Source organism: Mytilus edulis, chromosome 14, assembly GCF_963676685.1.
Source record: "Mytilus edulis chromosome 14, xbMytEdul2.2, whole genome shotgun sequence".
NCBI lineage: Eukaryota > Metazoa > Mollusca > Bivalvia > Mytilida > Mytilidae > Mytilus > Mytilus edulis.
In genome coordinates, this window is record NC_092357.1 from 2,623,275 (window position 1) to 2,650,008 (window position 26,734).

At 33.4% G+C, this 26,734-nt stretch overlaps 2 protein-coding genes across 2 annotated transcripts in view; both read right to left on the minus strand.

Annotated features, from left to right (window-relative positions):
• The window catches only part of LOC139503376 (uncharacterized), a 332,278-nt gene that overhangs the window by 267,358 nt on the left and 38,186 nt on the right, over positions 1-26,734 (minus strand). The window contains exons 6-8 of the mRNA XM_071293146.1: positions 25,312-25,342; positions 24,047-24,315; positions 23,298-23,325 (exon numbers count right to left, since the gene is read on the minus strand). Of these exons, the coding sequence (XP_071149247.1) occupies positions 23,298-23,325; positions 24,047-24,315; positions 25,312-25,342 (328 nt within the window). The remainder of the gene's footprint in view (positions 1-23,297; positions 23,326-24,046; positions 24,316-25,311; positions 25,343-26,734) is intronic.
• Positions 9,601-15,023, minus strand: LOC139503490 (uncharacterized). The gene is made up of 4 exons (XM_071293278.1): positions 14,807-15,023; positions 13,178-13,262; positions 12,645-12,706; positions 9,601-11,964 (listed from the first exon to the last, which is right to left on the minus strand). Exon 4 carries the CDS (start codon positions 11,948-11,950, stop codon positions 9,884-9,886), a length of 2,067 nt encoding a protein of 688 aa, XP_071149379.1. The 5' UTR covers positions 11,951-11,964; positions 12,645-12,706; positions 13,178-13,262; positions 14,807-15,023; the 3' UTR covers positions 9,601-9,883.

Consider the following 26,734-nt stretch of genomic DNA (forward strand, 5'->3'; position numbering starts at 1 on the left):
ATACTCACCAGTGACGCTTGAATAAAAAAAGTTGAAAAAGCCTAAATACAGTACGAAGTCGAAGAGTATTGAGAACCCAAAAATCCTAGGAGTGTTGCCAAATAAATTGTGACTAAAATCAAACATTGTGTATTTTTGTTTTTCTTTGGCTTTTATAATGTTGCCATGGTCCTTGGAGAGCACATGCAGTCATATTATTTTGTTTTTCTTTGGCTTTTATAATGTTGCCATGGCCCTTGGAGAGCACATGCAGTCATATTATTTTGTTTTTCTTTGGCTTTTATAATGTTGCCATGGTCCTTGGAGAGCAAATGCAGTCATATTATTTTGTTTTTCTTTGGCTTTTATAATGTTGCCATAGTCCTTGGAGAGCACATGCAGTCATATTATTTTGTTTTTCCTTGGCTTTTATAATGTTGCCATAGTCCTTGGAGAGCACATGCAGTCATATTATTTTGTTTTTCTTTGGCATTTATAATGTTGCCATAGTCCTTGGAGAGCACATGCAGTCATATTATTTTGTTTTTCTTTGGCTTTTATAATGTTGCCATGGTCCTTGGAGAGCACATGCAGTCATATTATTTTGTTTTTCTTTGGCTTTTATAATGTTGCTATGGTCCTTGGAGAGCACATGCAGTTATATGATTTTGTTTTTCTTTGGCTTTTATAATGTTGCCATGGTCCTTGGAGAGCACATGCAGTCATATTATTTGTTTTTCTTTGACTTTTATAATGTTGCCATGGTCCTTGGAGAGCACATGCAGTCATATCATTTTGTTTTTCTTTGACTTTTATAATGTTGCCATGATCCTTGGAGAGCACATGCAGTCATATTATTTTGTTTTTATTTGGCTTTTATAATGTTGCCATTGTCCTTGGAGAGCACATGCAGTCATATTATTTTGTTTTTCTTTGACTTTTATAATGTTGCCATGGTCCTTGGAGAGCACATGCAGTCATATTATTTTGTTTTTCTTTGACTTTTATAATGTTGCCATGGTCCTTGGAGAGGACATGCAGTCATATTATTTTGTTTTTCTTTGACTTTTATAATGTTGCCATGGTCCTTGGAGAGCACATGCAGTCATATTATTTTGTTTGTATTTGGCTTTTATAATGTTGCCATTGTCCTTGGAGAGCACATGCAGTCATATTATTTTGTTTTTCTTTGGCTTTTATAATGTTGCCATGGTCCATGGAGAGCACATGCAGTCATATTATTTTGTTTTTCTTTGACTTTTATAATGTTGCCATGGTCCTTGGAGAGCACATGTAGTCATATTATTTTTTTTTTTGGCTTTTATAATGTTGCCATGGTCCTTGGAGAGCACATGCAGTCATATTATTTTGTTTTTCTTTGGCTTTTATAATGTTGCCATGGTCCTTGGAGAGCACATGCAGTCATATTAATTTGTTTTTCTTTGGCTTTTATAATGTTGCCATGGTCCTTGGAGAGCAGATGCAGTCATATTAATTTGTTTTTTTTTGGCTTTTATAATGTTGCCATGGTCCTTGGAGAGCACATGCAGTCATATTATTTTGTTTTTCTTTGGCTTTTATAATGTTGCCATGGTCCTTGGAGAGCACATGCAGTCATATTAATTTGTTTTTCTTTGGCTTTTATAATGTTGCCATGGTCCTTGGAGAGCACATACAGTCATATTATTTTGTTTTTCTTTGGCTTTTATAATGTTGCCATGGTCCTTGGAGAGCACATGCAGTCATATTATTTTGTTTTTCTTTGGCTTTTATAATGTTGCCATGGTCATTGGAGAGCACATGCAGTCATATTATTTTGTTTTTCTTTGGCTTTTATAATGTTGCCATGGTCCTTGGAGAGCACATGCAGTCATATTATTTTGTTTTTCTTTGGCTTTTATAATGTTGCCATGGTCCTTGGAGAGCACATGCAGTCATATTATTTTGTTTTTCTTTGGCTTTTATAATGTTGCCATGGTCCTTGGAGAGCACATGCAGTCATATTATTTTGTTTTTATTGGCAATGTTTTGTGTGCTCTTTGGTTGGGTTGTTGTCTCTTTTACATATACAAATGTTGTTTCTTTGACATATATATTCCCCATTTCCATAATCAATTTTATCATAGAACAAAATAAACTGACAACGCCATGGCTTAAAAGAAAAAGATAAACAAAAGTACACACAACATAATATAGAAAAATTGAAGACTTAAAAACATGAACTCCACCAAAACTAGGGGTTATCTCAAAATATGTAATTGACATTGGTTTAACTGTTTTTGCTAATTCGTAGAACCTCACGAACTTATCATCCATGCCATGCCTAAATATACCTTGAGTATAAATATTTTATGTTCTAATTTTAGATATATCGTATCCGTGGGTGCATTTCTTTCTAACCAAAATTTTGTAATCGTTGTGTGGCGTTTGTTGTTGTTTTCTAAACGCTACAAAAGTAGAAATCTTTGTCAATAATGCATGCACATCTTGTTGGTAAACAGACGATTGACAAACGTATTAGCAAATACCTCGTTTAATCCGGTTGAATTTAGAAACAAATGTAGCGTTTGTTCTAACAAACGACGAACGACAAACTGTAGACGCATTTTTAGTGTTTGCATAGTTTGTCAAAGTTTATGTAAACTTTGCAAACGTATGTTAGAAAGAAATGATCAAAATATATATATAGAGTGCATTTCTTTCTAACCGAAATTTTGTAAATGTTGTGTCGCGTTTTTAGTTGTTTTCTAAACGCTACAAAATTAGAAACAAATACATCGGTTAATAAGTCTTTACTGACCCTGTTTGAACTTTCAATAATGCATGCACATGTTGTTGGTAAAAATACTTTTTACATACGTAGAAACAGATACATCGTTTAATCAGGTTGAAGTTAGAAACAAATGAAGCGTTTGTACTAACAAACGACAAACTGCAGACGCATTTTTAGCTTGTGCCTAGTTTGTCAAAGTTTATGTTAACTTTGCAAACGTATGTTTGAAAGAAATGCGCGCTCAGCCATTTGCATCGTTAGTGTTAGAAAGCAATGCACTCATAGATTCTACCACTGCATCGAATGTGAACGATATTTATCCATTTGAGACAGTTATATTTTTAAATTAAAAACACGAATCTGGCCGAGCGTTTTACATATTTAAAATTTAACTGTCGAGATTGGATAAATATCGGATTCCACGAGGTTTTGTGGTGGAATCTGTTTCTCTAATGATTTTCTAACAATATGCAAGCACACTTATTCCTTCTTTTCGATAGATCTGTTCTTTCTATGTGACGTCAATATAGGCATGGTCGCCTTTTTTCATGCCGTCACAATAGGAAATTCAGAGGAAAGCAAGAAAACTCGACGTCATAGTCGGATGTTGACCAATGAAGAACTGAGATCAGACGAACAACACCTTGATATTTTTTTTAATATACAATGGGTTCAGAAAGGGATAAACTGATGCAGAATAAGAGAAACTTTAATATACATATTTAATGTTCTAATTTCAGATAAATCGTCCACGAGTCATGAGATGTTCACCCGGATGGAGTTTATAATATTCATGGGAGGTGTATTAGCCGTGTTGTTTTACGTGTTACAACCACGTGTTAGTAGTAGGGATATAAATAATCTTAGTTATGTTGGACTAGACAAGATTGTAAGAAAACTATTACAGAACAAAGCCAGTTGATAAATGTATAAAACGTAGTGTGTTGATGTAAACGGTTCAGTAAAGGTATTTTGAGGGAGATTTTATCAATTAAACATAATTTATTTAGTTTTATGAATTATTTCATATATGAGTTGATCTTGTTTTTGTTTACTGTCAAGTGGCAAATACTTCACATATATTTAGGAGGAGAGCAAATTTAATTAGAATTGTCATTGTGAGCAATAGCGGGTGTCACCTAGTCTGCCAATTGCCACTTAACGGCAGCCATTTTGAAATCTGTGAATATTGAATGAAAATAATATGATATGCATCAAAACAAATTTAAAGCATTTAAAAAAAAAATCTAATTTGAAGTGCTTCTGTGGCAACTGTGGCTATTTTGAAAATTCCAAAGATGGATGTCATGTCTTCACATATCAAGTAACACAAAGTTTCACTCAATTTGAAGGACTTTCCGATTTTTCACTTTCTATCTGTTTCAATGACAATGGCAGCCATCTTGGAAATGCAAACCCCCGATTACACATTTATACATGGGGGTTAACATTACGGTAAAGTTCAATCATCATTGGTTCATACAATTCCGAGAAATATTCTGGACAAAAAAATGTGAAACAATAAAAAAGATTACTAGATTTGCCATTGCAAGCAATAGCAGATGGCATCCAAACCACATTGTCACTAAACTTCAACCATTTTGAGAATTTTTAAACAGTCAAAACACAAAAAAAACATCTCAACCTATCTGCCTGTAAATTTCCTGAAGTTTGGGGTATTTTTCAATGTTTCTCATTTTTGAAGTTTCCATGGCAACGGCGACCATTTTGGAAGTTCCAAGTTCAAAAGTCCAATCGTTACTTGCCTGTTTAAATTTAAATCAAATTTCAATAAGTTTTGAGCATTTTAAAATTTTTGATATTTTTGCTGTTTCCATGGTAACTGTGTCAATTTCGAAATTCTAACAACAGTTTCAACATTGAGTTATGCCATGTCACATATTCATGAATTTTCTTTGAGTTTTATATTATATTCCTTAAAAAAAATTCTGATTTGATGTTTTTTCCCAATGTTTACATTTTCTTCAGTGTCCATGGCAATGGCAGCCATATCTCAATTGCTAAGTACTGTTAGTACCTCAGGGCACTACTTCCAACATTTGTAAAAACTTTCATTAGGTTGGCTCTAATAATAAAAGATTTAGAATTTTATTTTTTTATATATTTTCTCAGTTTCCATGGTAACAGAAGCCATTTTTTACCATTCCATTCCATTGCACAACTTCACTAAGTGGTCTGGATTATTGTCCCTGAAATTTTCTTACCGGAACTAGGATCTAACCTTGAACCTTTGTGTTAGTAGTCCGATGCGCTAACCATTAAGTGGAAAAAGAAGTAATGTTGGCAAACCATTAACATAACATAGGTTTCAATGTACAGCAATAAAATATATGGCGAGTATTATCGTTATTTTGTTACGGTGGAAAGCAATCAAAAACAGTCCTACATAAAATATTTTCTGAGCTATTTGTCAAATATAAAAGACAGTAGAAGGAATTATGATATATATAGTTGATGATAACAATAATAATAATTGTAGTTAGAACATAATATTAATAACATTGAAAACACAGCAATAAAACAACTCCCGGTTTTAGCATCAACTATGTTAACACGACGGGTGGCACATTTGGAGCAAGATCTGATAAGCATCTGAGATCGCCCCTTTTTATGGGGTTTGTGCTGCTCAGTGTTTAGTTTTCTTTGTTGTTTTTTGTGAACTATTGTTTGTATGTTTGTCTTTCTCTTTCTAGCCATTGGGTTGTCAGTTTATTTTTGACTTGTCAGTTTGAATTCCTCTCATATATTTTGTTTTTTTTCTTTTTGACTACCTATCGCGAAACTAAGTTTTGCTATACATGATTTAGCGTACATTAATTGACAAATCAGTACTGCATTAAAGAGATCCGAAATGACAGTTGTAAAACAATTGATCGAGAACACCAGACTAGAAGGTTGCACATTATACCAAGATCTGATAAAATGTTTCACCTTTGCGACTCAGTTGACATCGGTGACGAATACAATTATATTATACCTTGTAAATATTTCAAAGATGATAGAAACAAATATTTACCACAATATTGTAAATCTGATGTAAATGTTATAAAATTCGAACAAGTATATTCAACCCGAAATTGTGTTGAAATTGAGAAACTCTGAAGACTTATTAAATGTTCTTCTGTGAAAGTCTATCCTCCTGGTTAAACAACTACTGTTGTATATGTGTGTATTTGTCTTTAGCCAAAATGTTTGAGGAATTACTTTTATAATTATAATAAAACTGAGAATGGAAACGGGGAATGCGTTCAAGAGAAAACAGCCCGACCATAACGCAGACAACAGCCGAAGGGAACCTATGGGTCTTTAATGCAGCGGGAAAAACCCACATCCTGAGGTGTCCTTCAGCTTGAACCTACACAAAAATGTACACCAGTTCAGTGATAATGGACGTCATGATAAAGTCTGGTCTACTGTGACGTTGTGTTTCCGTTGTGTCGTTTGTTTTCTCTTATATTTGAGTGTGAATTCACGTTACTATAAGACGTGTCACGGTACTTTTCTATCCCGAATTCATGTATTTGGTTTTGATGTTATATTTGTTTTCTCATCGGATTTTGTCTTATGCTTAGTCCGTTTCTGTGTGTTGTACATTTTAATGTTGTGTCGTTGTTCTCCTCTTATATCTAATGCGTTTCCGTCAGTTTTAGTTTGTTACCCAAATTTTGTTTTTTGTCCATAGATTTACGAGTTTTGAACAGCGGTATACTACTCTAGCCTTTATCTATACACAAGAAACTAGAATTTAAAATGATGCAAGACTAACAAAGGACAAAGGCTCCTGACTTGGAACAGGCGCATAAATGCGGCGGGGTTACACATAGTAAAACTCAGCTTAAGAGAAGTCCGAGTCCAATGTCAGAATAGGAAATAAAAGAAATAAACTAAATAACAATCCTACATGAATAACAACAGACTACTAGCAGTAACTGACATGCCAGCTCCAGACTTCAATTAAACTGATTGAAAGATAAACATATATCAAGTATAATCCTTGAATATATTAAAAATATATTATTTCAAAACCGAGTTACATTGAATCATTTGTGTGTGTGTGTGTGTACACATCCATTTGAATCATACGTTCATTTATTACGTGGTATTATTAACAATATTACAATTTCGTGTATATATAAATTGTTACAGTTCTTTTTCGGTTGATATCCTTTTCGGCTCTTTTTATTGTTGATTCTTTTCTGTTTGCAAATCGTCGCTATCTTATGTTCGACCGTCAAAAAAGTGGTGCACACGTGTTATTAAAAAGTTGTTTAATTAGTTATCAAAAGTACCAGGATTATAATTTAGTACGCCAGACGCGCGTTTCGTCTACACAAGACTCATTTTTGGCGCTCATATCAAAATATTTATAAAGCCAAACAAGTAAGTCTGTCCTTCTTATTTAATTTGACAAAGGAGTAAATAATGATACAAACGTTGATGACGTCGAGGTCCCATGACAACCATATGTCAATGGGCTGATAGACAGAACACGTTTAGCCAATCAGAAAGGGTGTTTTGTAAATGTACTGCAAAAGTAAGAATTATCCTAAATACTAAGGATGTTTTTATCCTAGGCATAGTTAACTTTAGCACAACTTTTTGGAAATTTGGGTCATCAATGTACTTCGACTTTGTACTTCTTTGGTTTAATTACTGTTTTGATCACAGCGTCACTGGTGAGTCTTATGTAGACGAAAAACACGTATGGTGTATTAAAGTATAAGCCTATTACCTTTGATAACTATCAGCATATGAAAATATCCTACTGAAATGTGTTTATTTCTTTGTCCTGAAGTTCTTGCATTTATTTGTACTGCAGTCCTGTCATGTAAAGTTGTCATTTTAGTGTTATATTTAAAATTAGTTTGTAAACCGGATTTGTTTTTTCTCTATCGATTTATGAATTTCGAACAGCGGTATACTATGGTTGCCTTTATTAATATTTAACATTGCCATAAAAGCGCGAGGTTTGGCTAGCTACAAAACCAGGTTTAACGCATATTTTTTTCTTTACATGTCCTGTACCAAGTCAAAATGGCAGTTGGTATCTTATAGTTCGTTTCTGGTTGTGTTGCTAAATCTGAAAATAGTTACTTTTTTTTATAAAATAATATCATGTGGCAGTCAAAAACTACTGGCTACTGTTCAAATCGAAACATACAAGGCTCCTTAACTGGAATACGCTTGTATTACGTTACACTCGAATAACCGGTAAGGCCTAATATTGTAGGGCAAAAAGGACAAGGTACAATAAGGGCCATTTTTGGCCCCCTCTCCAAATGAATTGAATTTTATAATTTTAATAGACTAAATATAGAAGCTTAAAAAAATGACAATTTTTTTTTGTAATTATCATTTGTTGGTTGCCTAGCAACAGATTTAAAATCTGCTATTTATGCGCTTTTTTAACCATATTCATTAAAAATGTGTCTTTTTTTATATGAATAAAAATGTATCATTGTACAATACATATATAGAAATCTCTAACTATAATGTCTCATTTATCTGAATTATTAAATACGAGTATTAATCATATCTTAGCCACCAGAATGACCCTTTGCAACAGCACTGTATACTAACCAACCACAGCCTTTAATTTCTCTTCAAGGTTTATGCAACCCCTCATGTGTTGACCAAAGCTAGGTATCTATTGTTAGGTGGTTACATGATAGTTGTAAATAACTTACATTTTGTTAGCTTTTTAATGCTAAGAAACTACCTAGCAACCGTATCCATTGCGTAGCAACGACCTTTCTCTATATGATTTACGCTGATATTGTACATTTCTCATGTTAATTTGTCATCTATATGGTTTTGATATTTTGTACATTTATCACTATCCAACTATGGATGGAAGAAGCTTGGTGTTTACTAAACGAAAAAAAAATCCAACCCCCCCCACCCCCCCCCCCCCCCCAAAAAAAAAAACAAAAAAAAAACAACCAACAAATAATAAAGTCTTACGAAAAAGTTAAAAAAAAATTAAAAAAAAAATCAAAGTTATTATGACCCTCAAGGCCTTCTCATCATTATATCATAAGTATTATGTTAAGTCGTTGTACAATAGCAGTTAAGTTAAAAAAAAACAGAATGCATCACTAGAACTATTGATTTATTCAATTATGATCAAACAATTATATAAATAATGAAATAACAGGCAGTTTTCTTTGACAAAATTACACAATGTTCTGTAAATGTTCGTGGAACCAATGAAAATCATCCTTTGTAAAAAGTTCCACTGCATATAGATGAAATTGAAATCGGGAATGTGCATGTCAAAGAGACAACAATCTGAATATAGAGTATAAACCGCCAAATAGGTATAACTTACTAGGTTAAGTATATATTACGCAGAAACGTGTAATAAGCATCTTAAGATATAGTGTTATATGGACAACAAAATGTACGCCATTGGTCTGAATCAAAACTGTCGGATGTCTGTATTAAAAGTGAAGGTAATTAGATAAACCTATCATAGTGCATAATCATATATCAACACATTTCTTTTTGTATATATGTACGTAATACCACATAAACAGGTTAATCTCCAAAGTGACCAAAGTCTTGTTTATTAAAGACACATAGCATCACACGTGATTATCACACGTCAATCAGCTCCAAGGAGGAAAAACTTTAACCAGATTTGCTGACAAGGTGTACCAAACTATCTTCTATTTCAGTATAATTGTAGTTCATTATTTAGATTTAAATATTGTTTAATGTAGAGTATGTTCAGTAAGAGCAAAAAGACTGATACCTAAGCTATGACTAAAACTCACGTGGATCTAAGCTCATTGGCAATCATAACACATCTTCTTTTTTTATATATCTGACATGTGACTAAAAATGTGTACAAACACATTCTTATTCTTAATTAGTGAGCAGATAATTAACAGTAGAGTATGTACGATCAGCGAGAAAAAAACGTATTCAACATTAAAATCTAAAAGAATTCCGCAAGACAAGAACAATTTTAATCGGATGCTGATCTCCGAAAAAAAAAATCGTTTGTTAATACAACAATGAAAAAACCCCACCCCTGTTAAATAAATTCACTTTTTCTATGCATTTACATCTTAACGTCTGTCAATAAATATGAGTGTCAGAGATTCACTCCTCAATGAAACCGTCACTATCAGAATCGGAATCTGTTTCAAGTGGCACATCTTTTGCATTCAAAATTGAATCTGCATATTTACACGTGCTTGGTGTCTCTAGTTCCCACCTGCTATAACCAAGGTACCACATTGTAGATGCAATATGCGCACAACAACCAACCACCCGGGCGCCAACTTTACAGGTGCAATACCAACCAGTGACTTCATCTCCACTAAATTCAATCCATAGGCTGTACACTCTTGAGGACGAATGTCTGGATGTTAGTTTTACTCGTAATAGATTAGGACGGTCACGGCAAGTCTGGAGCATGTAATTGTCATCAGAGAGATGGCTTTCTGTATATCTTGGGGCTTGCTTCAGTTGATATACTCCCATAGTAATATCTCTGATTTGTTGGAGAGTAAGTTTAGGAAAATCTAAAACGTTTTCCGTGCCATTTACTTCAGAATAAATAGCCTTTTTGCGAATTAAATTATTGTCCTCGACATACTTCTGTACCTGGTTACCAAGCTGTGCTTTATCCAGCATAGTTTGGCCAATCTCTTCATTGCAAAAATCATTAATCAGTGGAGCCCGGAAGCAATTAATAAATGCAGAAACAATTCTGACAAAATCTCCAATATAGGGAACGAAGTGGTTTGAAACGACTTTGTCGAGAAAGCGCCACTGTTTAATGCGTCCATTGGCGCTTTCAACTACCCACCGAACTTTTGTTATAAGTCGTGAAGAATTTGCCTCCTCGGTAGTGTGTTGTTTTTGTCCCTTTTTGATGAAACAAGGCATCTCTACTTTCAAGTTCAAACTCTCAAGGAAAGCTTGAGCATCTCTGAAACCTCTGTCGACTACTAATACGTCATCGTCCTTTATCCATTTCTTTATATCTTCAGCATTGGTTTTAAATAAATGCTTGGTAATTGAGGCATCGTTGTTGTGGCCATTGGCATAATATGGCCCCAAGACACTCAAAATGTAGCCATCAGATCCAACTATAATCATGGGCTTGACTAAAGGTCGATTTTTGTGCATACTGTAGGTTTTCTTCTGGAACTTGTGGTATGAACTTTTCTGTATGTATATGTATGTCCCATCTAGGATCAGAACAGCTGTGTCTTCATTGTTTCCTGTAAACAATGTTTTGGCAGTTGGAGTTGTATGACTCTGGGCAAAAACGGAATGACTCATATGGTTGAATCCTAAAAATGATGGAACAAAATTTTTAATTAGAGATTCTCGAGCTGAGTGTACGGCTCGCCGTATATTGTACGACTTAAGGCTGAAAAGAGTTCCCAAGATTGTGTTCGATAATCCAGTGCGTAATTTTACAAGGAGAATAGCAAGACATGTTCTTATTGAGCGTACTTCAGAGTTTCTTAAGTCTGTAACATGTGTGGCGACAACGTCAAACTGTTGTTTGGTGAGTCCAGTGAGATTAACAAAATCGTCATCTGACATAGCTATCTGGACATCAAAATTAAGTTTTCCAACATCTTTTAGCATTGACCTGGTTCTATCCAACAAGTTGTTTACATCCGTACGGTTGAAGAATGTCGACGAAGAAGTATGCTTTAATGCTTTCAGAGCCTCTTGCTTGAAGTATTTACCAACAAGGTGATCAGAACAACACCTACTGTTCGTGGAAATAAAGATGCCCTTGTCTATAAATGTTTGTGTCTTGGCTTCATTGGGAACAACAATAAGTTTATGCCTATTTGAATTCTGCTTCTTACAAACAATACACATACGGTGTGATTTTGTGGTAGAACATATTGGAAGTTGTATGGTTTTTGGACTAAGGACGCCTCCAGAGCTTGCTTGTTTTTTTTCATTGCTTTTATTTTTTTCTGCAACAGTCACATTGTTAACTAATTTGTTAGCCTGAATTTCTCGTTGAATTCTTGTTCTACATTTTAAGCAAATTGCGTCATGTTCGTACACATGTCTTTTTAAAATTGACTCTACATAGTTCCGTAATCCAGAATTAAATATTGCTCGTCGGTTTGTCTCTTTTAAATGCGTTTTCATACATATAATGCAACTGAAATTTCGTGGGGTAGGCATCCTCACAGCATTACCTAAAAATGAAAATGAAGGAGAAATTATTTTAATTATCTAATCAAAAATCGTTTACTCTAATTTAACCTTTATTTTTAGTTGTATTATTTATCTTCCTGTGAACCATAATGCAAAAAACAGGAGCAGATTAAGCCAGTTTCAAAAAAGAGGGTGGAAGTTGTTCATACCTCTTTTGACCCGGCTTGGAACAATATTTTCCGTAATATACCCATATCAACAGAAATCAAATGTATCTATACACAAGTACTTAGTATAATGACGAGAACGTTATGCTATTATACAGTCGCGGTAGTTTGAATATTTAACAGATGGACAAGGCGAATGCAATATAGTTCCTCTTTTAGACCGGTTGTGATATGCTGTATAAGACTAATTGTATAGTGTCTAGTATGCCATACGAGATGCATATTCATTCAGCATATATTTAAACATGCAGTAACAGTCTTAGAACATTGGGATGTTTGAATGGTGGCTCTTATAGACATTAACCCAACATTAAGTTTCCCTTATATCATTATTTTTGTTCATCTTTTCAATAGCAGATCACCTTCAATGCCGAATCATTTCAATCCAGCGGACACTTGTGCTTATTGTTTGGTCTTGTGCCGAGAAGACCCTTGCAACCAGTTTTGTTAAATATGTATAAAAAAATAAAAAAAATAGTGTTGTATATATTTACCATTCCTTAATATGTTTCTTCATTCTTATCAATGTAAATACTGTAACCCCTTATGGATGTACCTGAAATAGATATCGAAATATATGTCTAATATATAATGAGCGGCTGCAAAATTATTTATCTTTATTAAACAGCCTTAAAAGGCTACATTATCTTATCTTGTAAAATATATAGTAAGGAGGCATCGGCTACAGACATGTATTCCACATTCTGAATTATAATACAATTGATAAAAAAGTGACCGAAGACTACAACAGTCATGCTGCTGATATCGAATTTATAAGAGCCAAATTGAAATATGAGAGAAATTTTTTTCAAACAAAAGTGATTAAGTATTAAGTCTAATAGTAATTTTTGGGGTCCTTTATAGCGTGCTGTTCGCTGTGAGCCAAGGATCCGTGTCGCAGTCCGTACCTTGATCTATAATGGTTTACTTTTATAAATTGTTACTTGGATGGAGAGTTGTCTCATTCGCACTCATACCTCATCTTCCTATATCTATATATTATACATGTTTAACAAAATAACTATACCATTTTCGAAAACAGGCATACGAACGTCCATGAATTTCATTATGTGGTGTCCATGGTTTACATAATCAGGATGTCAATTCTATATCTGTAATAAGACAGAAAAATATATATTATATGAAACCTTGCGCATCAGTTCGTCAGAGCATTTGTGTAACGTTTAATTATGTTATGATATATGTATATATATTTATTTTTTTCATTTTTACTTTAAAAACCAAGGGCCGGAAAATCTATCTTTAAAAACATGTTACTGTTATCTGTTGATAGAAGTTAAACCTTAAAATATTTCGTGTATGTCTGAAACAACTATGTTATATCCACAATTTATATATGAACTCCCTTTATATAGCCGATTTCGTTGAGTGTGTAGGCAAAGGTAATATCTTTGGTAAGCTTGCTTGTTAGCTGAACCATTCAGTCATTATTAGGTCAGGTGTACTATCCTCTTTTCAAATGCATTGATCGTCCAAAAAAGGGGATTCAAACCCCCAGACCCCCCGCCCTAGCCCCTGGATCCGCCATTGTTACCTTTGGCTACACACTCAATGAAATCGGCTGTAATATTATTTCTTCAAATTACTTCTATTCAACTTCTCTCAGGGACGAAATCAAAAGTTCAATGTAGGATAAAAATTCACATAGTTTTTCCACTGATTCCCCCCCCCCCCCCCCTCCAACTCCCTTAACTTAATTTGGGAAAAATGATTGACCAATAGGGATGCATGTTAAATCGAAGTCAAAGAAACAAAAATAGCAGCCATTTTATCATTCCCCAAGTTATTTGATATAAGTTTGCTATACTTCATTGATCTTTTGATGTCGTCCCATATTGAAAAAATGATTCCAAGGGCAAAAAAAATTGAATGAGGCTCAAACTTAGAATAAAAATCTGTTGCATACCATTTGAAGTGACTAAAACTTTATGTTTAGAAATCAGACTAAAATGCTGGCTATTATATCATGAACTCGAGCATTTTTCTGCTTTTCTTTCTTTTTTGAAAGAAAATAAAATGATAAAATGATACAAGTAAAAAAAAATGAAAAAAAAAATAATAATGGTAGTAATGAGATTCGAACGTAGGACGCCCTGGCAAAAGGCAACGGTGTTCCCACTAGACTACGTCGTCATCATAACAAATATAGTGTAAAACGACATACTTATCACTATTGTTTTTTTGTATTTGTTATGTTCTCGGTTAATTCTATTTGTAGTCGAATTCATACGGAAATTGGAAATTATTTTACTTGCAAAAATTGTTAAATTTTCATGTTAACTCATTAGAAAAATCTCCGGTTAAGGATAAGCAAAAAATGTTGTTTTCGGCGGTAGTCAATTTCTCAAAGTCGTCTGCAACCGGACCGATATTTTGTTCCCAATTTTCACATATTTTTTACTTGAACGAAAAATTATTTAATCATTCAAACTCTTTGTAGCTTTAATTTATATCATGACTCAACCGGTCTCAGATACACATGAAAATGGCTGTTTATTGTGTGTGCCAAATGCCGATGATACGTTTTCACCATTTGTTTGTTGATCCAAATTGGATAAACAAAATCTAGATTGATAAAAAGAAAAAAAATACAATTTGAAGAATGATTGCCAAATCTCAAAACTAAAAACCTCACCTTTGGAAATATTCTTGATGTAGTTGGTGGTGTCTGGTAATCACAGCTGAATGCGGAGTTTTTCAGCCCTTTCTCCGATTTCGCTCCGATTTTACTATTACGGCGAAGTTGTTGTTTTTTTAGGGGATAGTTTTATTCATATTTGAAGGCCTCCGCCAACGTGAGCCAAAAGTTTCTCTTCATTATCTGAAAATTCTGTTTGAATGCTATCCTTATCACCATTCTTTTCTGTGGCTCACGTTGGCGGAGGCCTTTAAAAACGAAGAATTTCAGTCCAAAAATCAACATTTTGCTACCTTTTGGTGTAATTAGGTAACTTTAAGAAACCCAAAATCAGATTTCTGCTTTACCAAAAATTAAAATCCGCATGAGCTTCTAAAGAACAGATATATGCAAATTATTTTCGATTATAATTTCGTTTATTTCATGATGAAAAAAAATTGACAAAAAAGGGGGCCAAATACGGCCCTTAGTGTACCTTGTCCTTTATCCTTGAGATTTAAACGAGATTGAACGTTACTTTGTTACATAGCAACGTACAATATCAGAACATGTTAACAAACAGAACAGTGTGTCCCTATGCATAGAAAAGCATTTATTTAATTAATGCTTAAAATAAATTCCTATTCTAAATTCAAATAATATATTAATTACTAAAAGGAAAAACTATCGAAAAACGTATCAATTAGACATAACATAAATTCCGCTAAACTTATGAATGATATTGGTACATAAACGTGACGTCATACAAAATGGAAACTTTTGAACTGATCGTTATGGTTTCGACAATACATTTCAACCTGTAAAAAAAAAAATGTCTCATAAAATTGCTGGGAGGAAAAAGTATATTCCTTCTGATTTGCGATAACATTTCATGGATTGTTGCATTAAATAAAACTTCATGTTTACAATGTGAAGTACGGTATAATACAAGTAATTTGATTGGACAACTAATCAGATTGTACAATCAATCGGATCTCACCGGCAGTCTATATACAAAGTGTAGTAGTCAACCGCGGACCAGCTTAACAAGGCTCCGTGTTGAAGGCTGTTCTTTAACCTATAATAGTTTACTTTTACAAATTGTGACTTGGATAGAGAGTTGTTTCATTTGCACTCATACCACATCTTCTTATATCTAAATAGAAATCTCAAATTGAACGTACTACTATTATTGTAATAAAACAATTATTGTGTTGCTTTGGATATTTTCTGATTTTCAAGATGTTATATTTATCTTTGATTTTGTATGCTTTCTTAAAATAAAAATGGTTGAAGATCACAAAGGGACATGTGAACGACAAACTAACCTTATAACTTATAAAAATCTAGATTTATAAAACCTGAAATTTTCGTACTTCCAAACGAAGTAAAGGTGATAATATCTATTAAATCAAATGTGTTGCAAACAATGAAATGCCTGTATGAAGGCATCAACATGACATTTGTTTTTTATTCGTTTGATGTGTTTGATCTTTTGCCTTTGTTAATTGATAAGTGAGTTTCAGTTTAGAATTTTTGTTATTCGACTTTTTACCAAAGTTAGTATTTGGTTTATTGATTAGTAAAAGACCATTCAAGGTCCGTTCTTTTAATTAACAAACAGATAATATCATCAACAGGAATACTGGTTGTGTCGGTGTTTCTTACTATGCATGTATCATCAGCAGGAATACTGGTTGTGTCGGTGTTTCTTGCTATGCATGTACCGTCAGCAAGAATACTGTATGTGTCGGCATATCATCAGCAAGAATACTGATTGTGTCGGCATATCATCAGCAAGAATACTGATTGTGTCGGTTAATCATCAGCAGGAATACTGTCTGTGTCGGCATATCATCAGCAGGAATACTGGTTGTGTCGGCATATCATCAGCAGGAATACTGATTGTGTCGGTGTATCAACAGCAGGAATACTGGTTGTGTCGGTGTATCATCAGCAAGAATACTGGTTGTGCTGGTGTATCATCAGCAGGAATACTGATTGTGTCGGTGTATCATCATCAGGAATACTGGTTGTGTCGGTGTATCATCAGCAGGAATACTGGTTGTGTCGGTGTATCATCAGCAGGAATACTGGTTGTGTCGGTGTATCATCAGCAGGAATACTGATTGTGTCGGTGTATCATCAGCAGGAATACTGGTTGTGTCGGTGTATCATCAGCAGGAATACTGGTTGTGTCGGTGTATCATCAGCAGGAATACTGATTGTGTCGGTGTATCATCAGCAGGAATACTGGTTGTGTCGGTGTATCATCAGCAGGAATACTGGTTGTGTCGGTTTATCATCAGCAGGAATACTGGTTGTGTTGGTGTATCATCAGCAGGAATACTGGTTGTGTCGGTGTATCATCAGAAGGAATACTGATTGTGTCGGTGTATCATTAGCAGGAATACTGGTTGTGTTGGTGTATTAACAGCAGGAATACTGGTTGTGTCGGTGTATCATCAGCAGGAATACTGGTTGTGTTGGTGTATCATCAGCAGGAATACTGGTTGTGTTGGTGTATCATCAGCAGGAATACTGGTTGTGTCGATATATCATCAGCAGGAATACTGGTTGTGTCGGTGTATCATCAGCAGGAATACTGGTTGTGTCGGTGTATCATCAGCAGGAATACTGGTTGTGTCGGTTTATCATCAGCAGGAATACTGGTTGTGTCGGTGTATCATCAGAAGGAATACTGATTGTGTCGGTGTATCATTAGCAGGAATACTGGTTGTGTTGGTGTATCAACAGCAGGAATACTGGTTGTGTCGGTGTATCATCAGCAGGAATACTGGTTGTGTTGGTGTATCATCAGCAGGAATACTGGTTGTGTCGGTATTTCTATCATCAGCAGGAATACTGGTTGTGTCGGTTTTTATATCATCAGCTGGAATACTGGTTGTGTCGGTGGGAAATATCATCAGCAGGAATACTGGTTGTGTTGGTGTATCATCAGCAGGAATACTGGTTGTGTCGGTGGGAAATATCATTAGCAGGAATACTGGTTGTGTCGGTGTATCATCAGCAGGAATACTGGTGGTGTCGGTATATCATCAGCAGCTGGAATACTGGTTGTGTCGGTGTATCATCAGCAGGAATACTGGTTGTGTCGGTGTATCAACAGCAGGAATACTGGTTGTGTCGGTGTATCAACAGCAGGAATACTGGTTGTGTTGGTGTTTTTGCTTTGCATGTATTACAGCCATGGCAATTAAAAATCTGTCAAAATAACGCGATCAGATTTTTATGACTGAATCGACTAACTTATCAGACGACTATACTGATATATAGAGTAGAGGTTCTAAAAAGTCTGTGTTGCTCACCGTGTTCGATGTGCTGCAGTGCATACTCCAATTATACTGGTATACAGAGTAAAGGCTCCAAAAGAGCATGTGTCGCTCACCTTATTCTATGTGCTGCAGTGCATAATAAACACTCTTCAGCATTACAGAGTCGAATTCAGGACACAACTTTCTGTTTTATTGATGGTGACTTGTTTGTACATCTTACATTACTAGACATTCTTGCTGTTTACAGTTATCTCTATGTATAATTAACTTGGTACAGTAGTTTCAGAGGAAAAGATTTTTGAAAAAGATTACAATAATTTACGAAAAATTGTGAAAAAATGATTTTAAAGGCCAATGACTTCTGGAGGGATCAATTGACATTTTGATCATTTTGATTTATTTGTAATTCTTACTTTGCTAAACATTTGCTGTTTACATTGTATCTTTATCTATTATAATATTCAAAATGATAACGAAAAACTGCAAACGATTCTTAAGATTACCAATTTAGGGGCAACAAACAATATATTTTTGTGATTTAACTTTTTACTGTTTTTGTTATTTCTGTTTAGAGCTTTTATTGGCACTACATTATTGCTTGTAATTATTTAAGATAATCCCGTTTATTTATCATCTTCAAAAACTATAACAAAACATATATACTCATTAAAGGGTGGTCCATGAATCATCATGAAATGATTTGTTCTCAATTCAAGACAAGATATGTCAGCCAAGCATTGCTCCTTCAATAACCATTATTGCATAAATGCTAATGTTAGGATAGATATACCTCAATATGAGAACAACCATAAAACATCACAACAAGCCAAAGAGATTGTGATGTAATAATATCATCTTAAGGGAAAACCAAGTGTATCTCCATTTTCCTTTTTTTTATATTGGCTATGTCTATTTATCACTGTTGGGCGGCCATCCTTTATTTAAGAAATCATAAATACCCACAGGCCAGAAATCAAAGAAACACCAATATTTATTTTTTTAAGTTTTTATTATAAAGCAAATGGATATATATGATATCTATCAAGCTATATTGATATAATAAGTCAAATAATATAATATTACAGGCAATGAGTTATAGTTCTTTATATTTCGACAGAATAAATAAAAAAAGGCACACAACTGTCTAAACAAATATACATAATATATACATATACATAAACCTTATCATGAGGTCCAGGGGTTGATCTTGCCATTTTGAAAGGGTGATCCTAACCCAGGACAAAAGAAGGGGGGGGGGGGGGGGGGGGTCCAACTACATGTCCCCACTCAAATGCATTGATCGTCCAAAAAAGGTGGGTTCCAACACTCGGAACCACCCCCTTGATCCGCCTCTGAGGTCTGTTACATAATGATAATACAAGTACTATTCGATGAATTGATTAACATTCATTTAATTATTAATAGAATTTACGCTATCCAGCTACTAAATTTCTGCAATGGCACAATGGCACAATTTGCTGTATTATGATATGATGTTTAAAAATGTGTTTTTCAATTTTAAATATAAAAAATGTAAATCACAAATTATGATATTGTCATGGCATCTTAACATGGTTGACTGCATTGATTAGCTTGCAACAGATGAGGTAAAATATATAATTCAAATGTCATATTCACAATCTTGTTTATCTTTTCTCTCTGTATCATCACTCAGGTACGGACGCTTATCATCACCTTGGTACTGACGCTTATCAGCCATGGTGAAATAGCAGAAACACAAGGGCCATTTCTACTAGCACTAGTAAACAAAAAGTCAGACTTGAAAAGTCATATGTTCTTATAACATATTAACAGTTGTTTGTCTTTTCGTTTTTCTGTTTGTTTTTGTCATAATGTTTTCTATGTTTACGCTTTGTCTTTTGTGTTAGTTATGATAATGTTCTTAGCCGACAAATTGGTTAACAATGAAAGTAATTATTTCGCAATATGCTTAAAGTGATTACTCTAAAACTTTATATTTGTTTGGCTTTCTAACTATTTTGATATGAGCGTCACTAAAGCATAAAGAGTCTAATGAATACCAAATTCGCGTCTGACGTATCAAATTATCAGACTGTTATCTTTGATAACTATTATCCTGTCAAATCTACAAAAGGAGAATTACAAGGATAATTTCCCTTAGTTTGTTTCATATCACCACGAAACTCTGTTCCTTTATCATCACTTTTGACTTGTCCGTCAGTTCTGTTACTGTCACCAAAACTCCTCTCTCACACCAGATTGTCATGCAACCTTGTAGTTAACTATGAAATACATTTTAGATAATCATATCTGTTTCACTATTTTCATTTATGAGTTATGCCCATATATTGATTGGTCTAAACATACTACTGTAACAGCTAATCATCGCCACTCATCGGAAACGACACACAAGAGTTTCACGAGACTTGCAGATATTAAGTAGTTTGTAAATGTGAATATCCTGAAATATGTTTTTGACTAGGCGACTCTTCTAGGAGTTATGAGTCTTTTAACATAGGGATAAGATGATATGTTGTTTGCCAGGTGAAAACGTTGGATAATCTTTAAGTATTGTGACCTTGATTTGTTATTTTCAACTATTTATGATATTTTATTTGAACATTACAATTGAGAATGGAAATGGGGAATGTGCCAAAGAGACAACAACCCGACCACTGAGCAGACAACGGCAGAAGGTCACCAACAGGTCTTCAATGTAACGAGAAAATCCCACACACGGAGGCGTCCTTCAGCTGGCCCCTAAACAAATATATACGAATTCAGTGATAATGAACGCCATACTAAACTCTAAATTGTACACAAGAAACAAAAAGTTAAAATAATACAAGACTAACAAAGGCCAGAGGCTCCTGACTTGGGACAGGCGCAAAGATTATTGTCACAAGCTTGAGACCAGTAATCTATCTTTCGTTTAGAACTTTTGCCAGTATTGAAATATTCCAGAAAGAGGTATATTCATATGTAACTCCAAAACAAAGATACATGGATTGTTTGCTGCTTGGTACCATATATTTCCGTAACAAAATTAGAGCTTATTGATAAGAAGATCATATAATAGATATACGGATGTAACACTCAATAATGAAAACAAGAGCTACTCCATGAGAACAAATAATTGACAAATTAACTAACAAAATACAAAGCAAAATATAAAAAAAAACTAAATTTTACACAACATTATATATTCCTTTGCAATAAAAACATCTCAATATGCATATACATTTACATTGCTGAATTATTTTTTCTATCATTTAAATATTCAATTGTTCTAATAATAAGCAACACAGACCCCCAAAAAACAAGACCATCAAAGACAAATACGGATGTCTTGTATTTATGTTTCACAGCTTGTTTTAGTATTCTAATATAAAGTTACTTTGTGGATGTAAGGATGCAAAGAACACGAAAAGTATAGCACAAATACCTTGAAAATTATACAAAAGTGTTGATTGTTATTCCGTCTCAAATCTGAGTTACCTGCATGCTCATTGCTTTTTTAAAATTAGTATTTCAAAAGTAAGGAAAATAATAAAAAAAGGCTTTTAAGTCTGTATACAAGATGAACACAATATCACAAAATAAGCAGAAAAAATGATAAACAAGGCCAATTCCAAAATTATTTACCAAAAACACCTGTTATGTTAATAAAAAGAAATCTATGTAAAAGAATTTTCAAATAAAAGATGAACAAAATGTTTTATAGAAACTATCTTGAACTGAGCATCACTGATGATTGTTATGTAAACGAAACGCGCGTTTGGTGTATCAAATTATAATATTGTTACCAATGATAACTAGTTATAGTATACGTTAAGAAGTTAATAAGAAAAACATGGTGCCACCGAAATTGTTTTCTTACTAGAAGTAAACAATGCATTTTTCTTTAACTTTCATTCATTTAAAAATTTGTAACTTCATTGGGGGTGTGAAAGCGTTGGCCCAAGATACAATTTGTATGTGTGCACGGTCAACGCATTTACAACCCTATGAAGGTACAAAAAAGCATGCAATACTCATAATTACCATTTTTTAGCTAGGACCATGATAACACGATTTTTATCAAGTTTTTATATAATTTGCCTATGAACCTTATTGTGGGACCTTGTGTCATCATGAATGATCATTTTTATTGTGAAATGAAGTTGGTTAAGGAATAACGCGAGACTGCAGCGTGACCAATCAAAAAAACGTATTATAATGAAACATACATCTAATGTAATTATTACTGTTTGTGTTAACTCCGCTTAAATGGGTAAGTTGAAAATTGATTTAAAGAAACAGAAATATTTGGCATTTGTTGAAAAAATAAATAAATATATCACTCAAATGTTCTTACATTGGTTTCAAATCTGTCTTAAAATTTAAAACGGACTAGACCGATTACGTACTGTGTTTTTTATATATAATCCAAGATGGCGGTAAACTGCATGCAGTTAATCTAAATTTATCCATTCTCAGATGATTTCTATACAATGTTTTGAAAAGCGTGTTTTAGATGCGTTCGAGAGAAATTCAAGCTAAATACAAAATCAAAAAAAGTTAAAATAAATCTGATAATGTGTTGTCAACGATTTTTACATTTTTTCCAATGTTACTGAATGCACGTGCGATTTCTCGCAAGGTTGGTTTCAGATTGTGCATCTTACAAAACTTGAATCTCCATTCTTCTAAGATCTCCCGGTTCAGTCTAACCAAATCTCTTTCATTTTGTCTGTGGCTGATCTGTTCCCAGATATTAAAGTCCATTCCAAGCTCTATTAGGAACGGGAGAGAGTTATTTCCTACCAATGGAGCCAATCGGTCAATGTGTTCTGCTGTAGATACCAAATCCCACTTTTCAGGTTCCATGTCTATGTGTTCAAAGATAGAAAAATAAAAACATATGTGCTACATGTTAAGAATTTTAGTAGAATATTTCGAACATTGATTCTTAATATAAGGGAAATTCCATACCTACAACCATGTTACATAAAAGTTAAAGGTTAAGCTAGTTATAGAACTTGGTTTTATCAATCATTTCCGACATAAAAAAAATGCCGTTACTAAGTCAGAATTATGGCAGTTCCTATCCATTCGTTTGATGTGTTAACGCTATTAATATTTCCATTTAATTAGGGACTTTTCGTTTTGAATCTTCCTCTCAGTTCAGTATTTGTGTGTTCTTTCTGTTTATTGCACTTATAGGAGAATGCTGTATTCACATTACTTACCAAAATAAATAGGCTTGCCTTTCACAAGCTGGAATAATAAAAAAAAATACCTTTTACACAACTTTCATTATATAATTAAACACATTTTTGATGTACAAAACAGTAAAAGTGCATGTGATATAAGCATGCTTAGTACTAATTAAAAAACATAAAAGTCAGAATTGAGACAAACACATTCTTATAATTACCTGTATGTGTATATATACATAATTTGTATGCTGTCTATTAGCAAGATGTGTTTCAAATTATACTTTAGTTCTGGCAATTTACATATCAAATTATACTTGTTTGTCTAAAAGGTGTAATTCTGGTTTTGTTTCTATTCACGGGGAAAAAGTTATATAAGATTTTTTTTTCAAAAGAATATTTCTGTTTCTGCTTGTTTTCTCTGAAACATTTTGCTTTAGAAAAACCTTTATATCACAAATGCATCTATGCAGATTTATCAATCACGTATGAGAGCTGTTCTCATTATATATAGATGATTACTTATGTCTTATTTGAAAGCCTCAATATGAATTTAATAGTATACATACTATTATAATCTTAAACTTACATTCATATTTATCATATTAAACTCGGTACCGTCAGTATGCGTAATATATGCGATATAAGAATTTCTTATGGATTTTTTCGTCATAGGTAAATATATCAGGCTAAAATTGTTATAAAATATATCACTTAAAACAAAGTGCACTGATTAGACAAACACTGTTTCTATATGTTGAGATTCATTTTAAAAGATGTACCTTGCAAAGTATGTGGATACTTGTTTTTCCTATTATCTGTAACGCCGCTTTGACGTCTTCAAATGTCACCACCATGCTATCTCGACATTGTCTTAAAATTTCAAAGCATGCAGTCTTTGGATCTTCAGTTTCCAATATGGTTTCAACTTCCCTGTCCGACAATCCCATATGTAGTGCCATCTCTTTAGCTTCAAATGAACTGTACAATAAGGACAGACGACGTAAGTGTATGTCTGATGGTGTCGCTCTCATGAAGTCTTCTTTAGTAACTGTATCGAAAATACTGCATATTTATAAATACCAACATGGTTTTATTAACACAAAATAGCCCTTGAATTATTAGAAGAGATGCATGTCACCAAAAACACCAAAAGGATACACAGATACCTACTACTGTGATATAAATAGCATTATTCCGAAACTTAACATAATGTATAAAAACAATATTAAACAGGGAAAACTTATACATAATTTTACCACATAATTGCTTTCAAACTTAAACTAAAATGGTATATATTATATTCTTTAAATTCATCTTCTCCAGTGAGAAGTTAATCCCTATCAGATTGAAAGACGGCTAATTTAATGTCAGTGTCCATTGATCTCTTATGGGGAGTTATCTCATTGGCAAACACATCACATCGTCTTGTTTATATATTACCAATTATATTTGCACCTGTTCCAAGTCAAAAGCCCCAGGTATTTGTTAGATAGCACTTGATGAGTTACAGCCTCCCACACGTCACATGACTTACCTTCATTTTGAATATTTAACGCAAACTTTGTTGGCCAAGGGCATCTTAGTGTCCAAACATTTGATAAGCTATATGACCAGTAATGTTACGAATAAACTAAGCATTAACAAAATAAGGTTACATTTGCTTACAGGAGTTGAAAGCAAAGTTTATTCAAACTTTATCATTGCTTCAAATACGAAAGTATGACAATTTTTTTTTCATTTAATGGCGTCAATACTGATGCAGAAGTTACTTAGAAAATGCAAGTCAGACTCTTCGACATTAAAGATGTTTTTTATCTTGTCACCAGAAAACAAATTTTGTGCTATCATACAAATGTTGTAGCATTTGAATAAAAATTATGTCCATCAATAAATGCAATAGTCATATCAAACTAAGTTTTTTGGATTACAACTATAAAAATGTAAATAGTTTTTTAATGTGCGTAAATCAATTGTTCTGAAAAAAGTTATGACATCAAACTAGAAAACAAGTTATCCAACAATCTAAATAAAACATGTACAATACCTGTGCACCCTGGTTTACACTTCACTCCATCCTGAGAAGAAAATGAAATTAAGTTGTATTGCAAGATAACTATTTTTTACATCATTTCGGTACATACGTATTAACATATATACAGAAAACTATTCTTTTTACCCTCAAATGGATGGGATTAAAATAAAAAAAAAACGATCGTCAAATTTAAAAAAAAACTTGTAACAGCTTCCAATTGCTTTTGAGCATTTCCATATGCTCAAGTCAATGGGTGTTTCGGATAAGCGAGATTTCTGAAATAAGAATGTTGGAAGGCAACACTTATTTAAGATGAACTCAATACAATAATGTATTTAGACCTATTTCTTTGTTTTTATAAAACTTTATTTATTAAAATTGCAGTAGTTATTTTATTATCTTAGTTTGGACAAGAAGAATACATAATTGAATTATCATTGTTTAGACAAAAGGAGAGAAACTAAATTAAATGTTATCCGAATTTCGATAGAATACATGATACACATTATCAAGGAATAATAACTGTTTATCCAAATTCGGATAAGAAGAATACATGACCTACAGCACAGGGCTACGTATGCAATGTGACGATCCTTATCCAAATTCGGATAAGTACTAGTATATCTACATTCAATATAAAGTCGTCTTGGTCGTTATCCGAATTCGGATAAGTACTAGTATATCTACATTCAATATAAAGTCGTCTTGGTCGTTATCCGAATTCGGATAAGAAGATAAACAAATTGTACATAAAGTAGGAGATATTTTTTGTGATTTTCTTTTCCGAATTATAGGTACAAAAAACAATGAGTATATCAAGCAGCCTTATTATGAAAGACTAGATTAAACATTTACATTAATTTTCTATCCTAATTAGTTAAAAATGTGATTGATGATTTATTGTTGTTTGTTTTACGTCCAGTGGGAAATATTTCATGTACATGCAAATTTGAAAGCAAATTATTGACGGCACATTGGGTTCTACAAGTATTTCATTTGTCATTGGTACATGTTAGTATGTTAGACTGCAGTAGAAAAAATAACCTCCAACATTCCATCAAAAGGAACAATGAGGACCTCTCCACTGATTGTTGCATTTTTTTTTTTCAAGTTTTGGCAGTGCTATATATGTTCTCATTGTACATCCGAATGTATCGTTACACTAAATCGATGCGACTAGTTCGAATATGGTTAGCCACGAATGAAAGAAGTGAAGGAATTTTTATTTTTCTCTCCCAGATCATTTGTCGTTCTATTTTTTCAAGGTTTTACATGTCATCATGTGTAATGCTTTAAATTCATAGAAAAATATAACAAAAAGAGAAAGAAGATATTCTGAAATACTGCATTTTCATACAAAAGAAAATAATATATGAATATGCAAGTTTTTGTTGTATTAACTGATTCAATGTAATCAGTTGGAAGAATGTACATG

Coding starts and splice junctions, on each gene's coding strand:
- LOC139503490 (XM_071293278.1), bottom strand. CDS start 11,950: ATGCCTACCCCACGAAATTTCAGTTGCATTATATGTATGAAAACGCAT.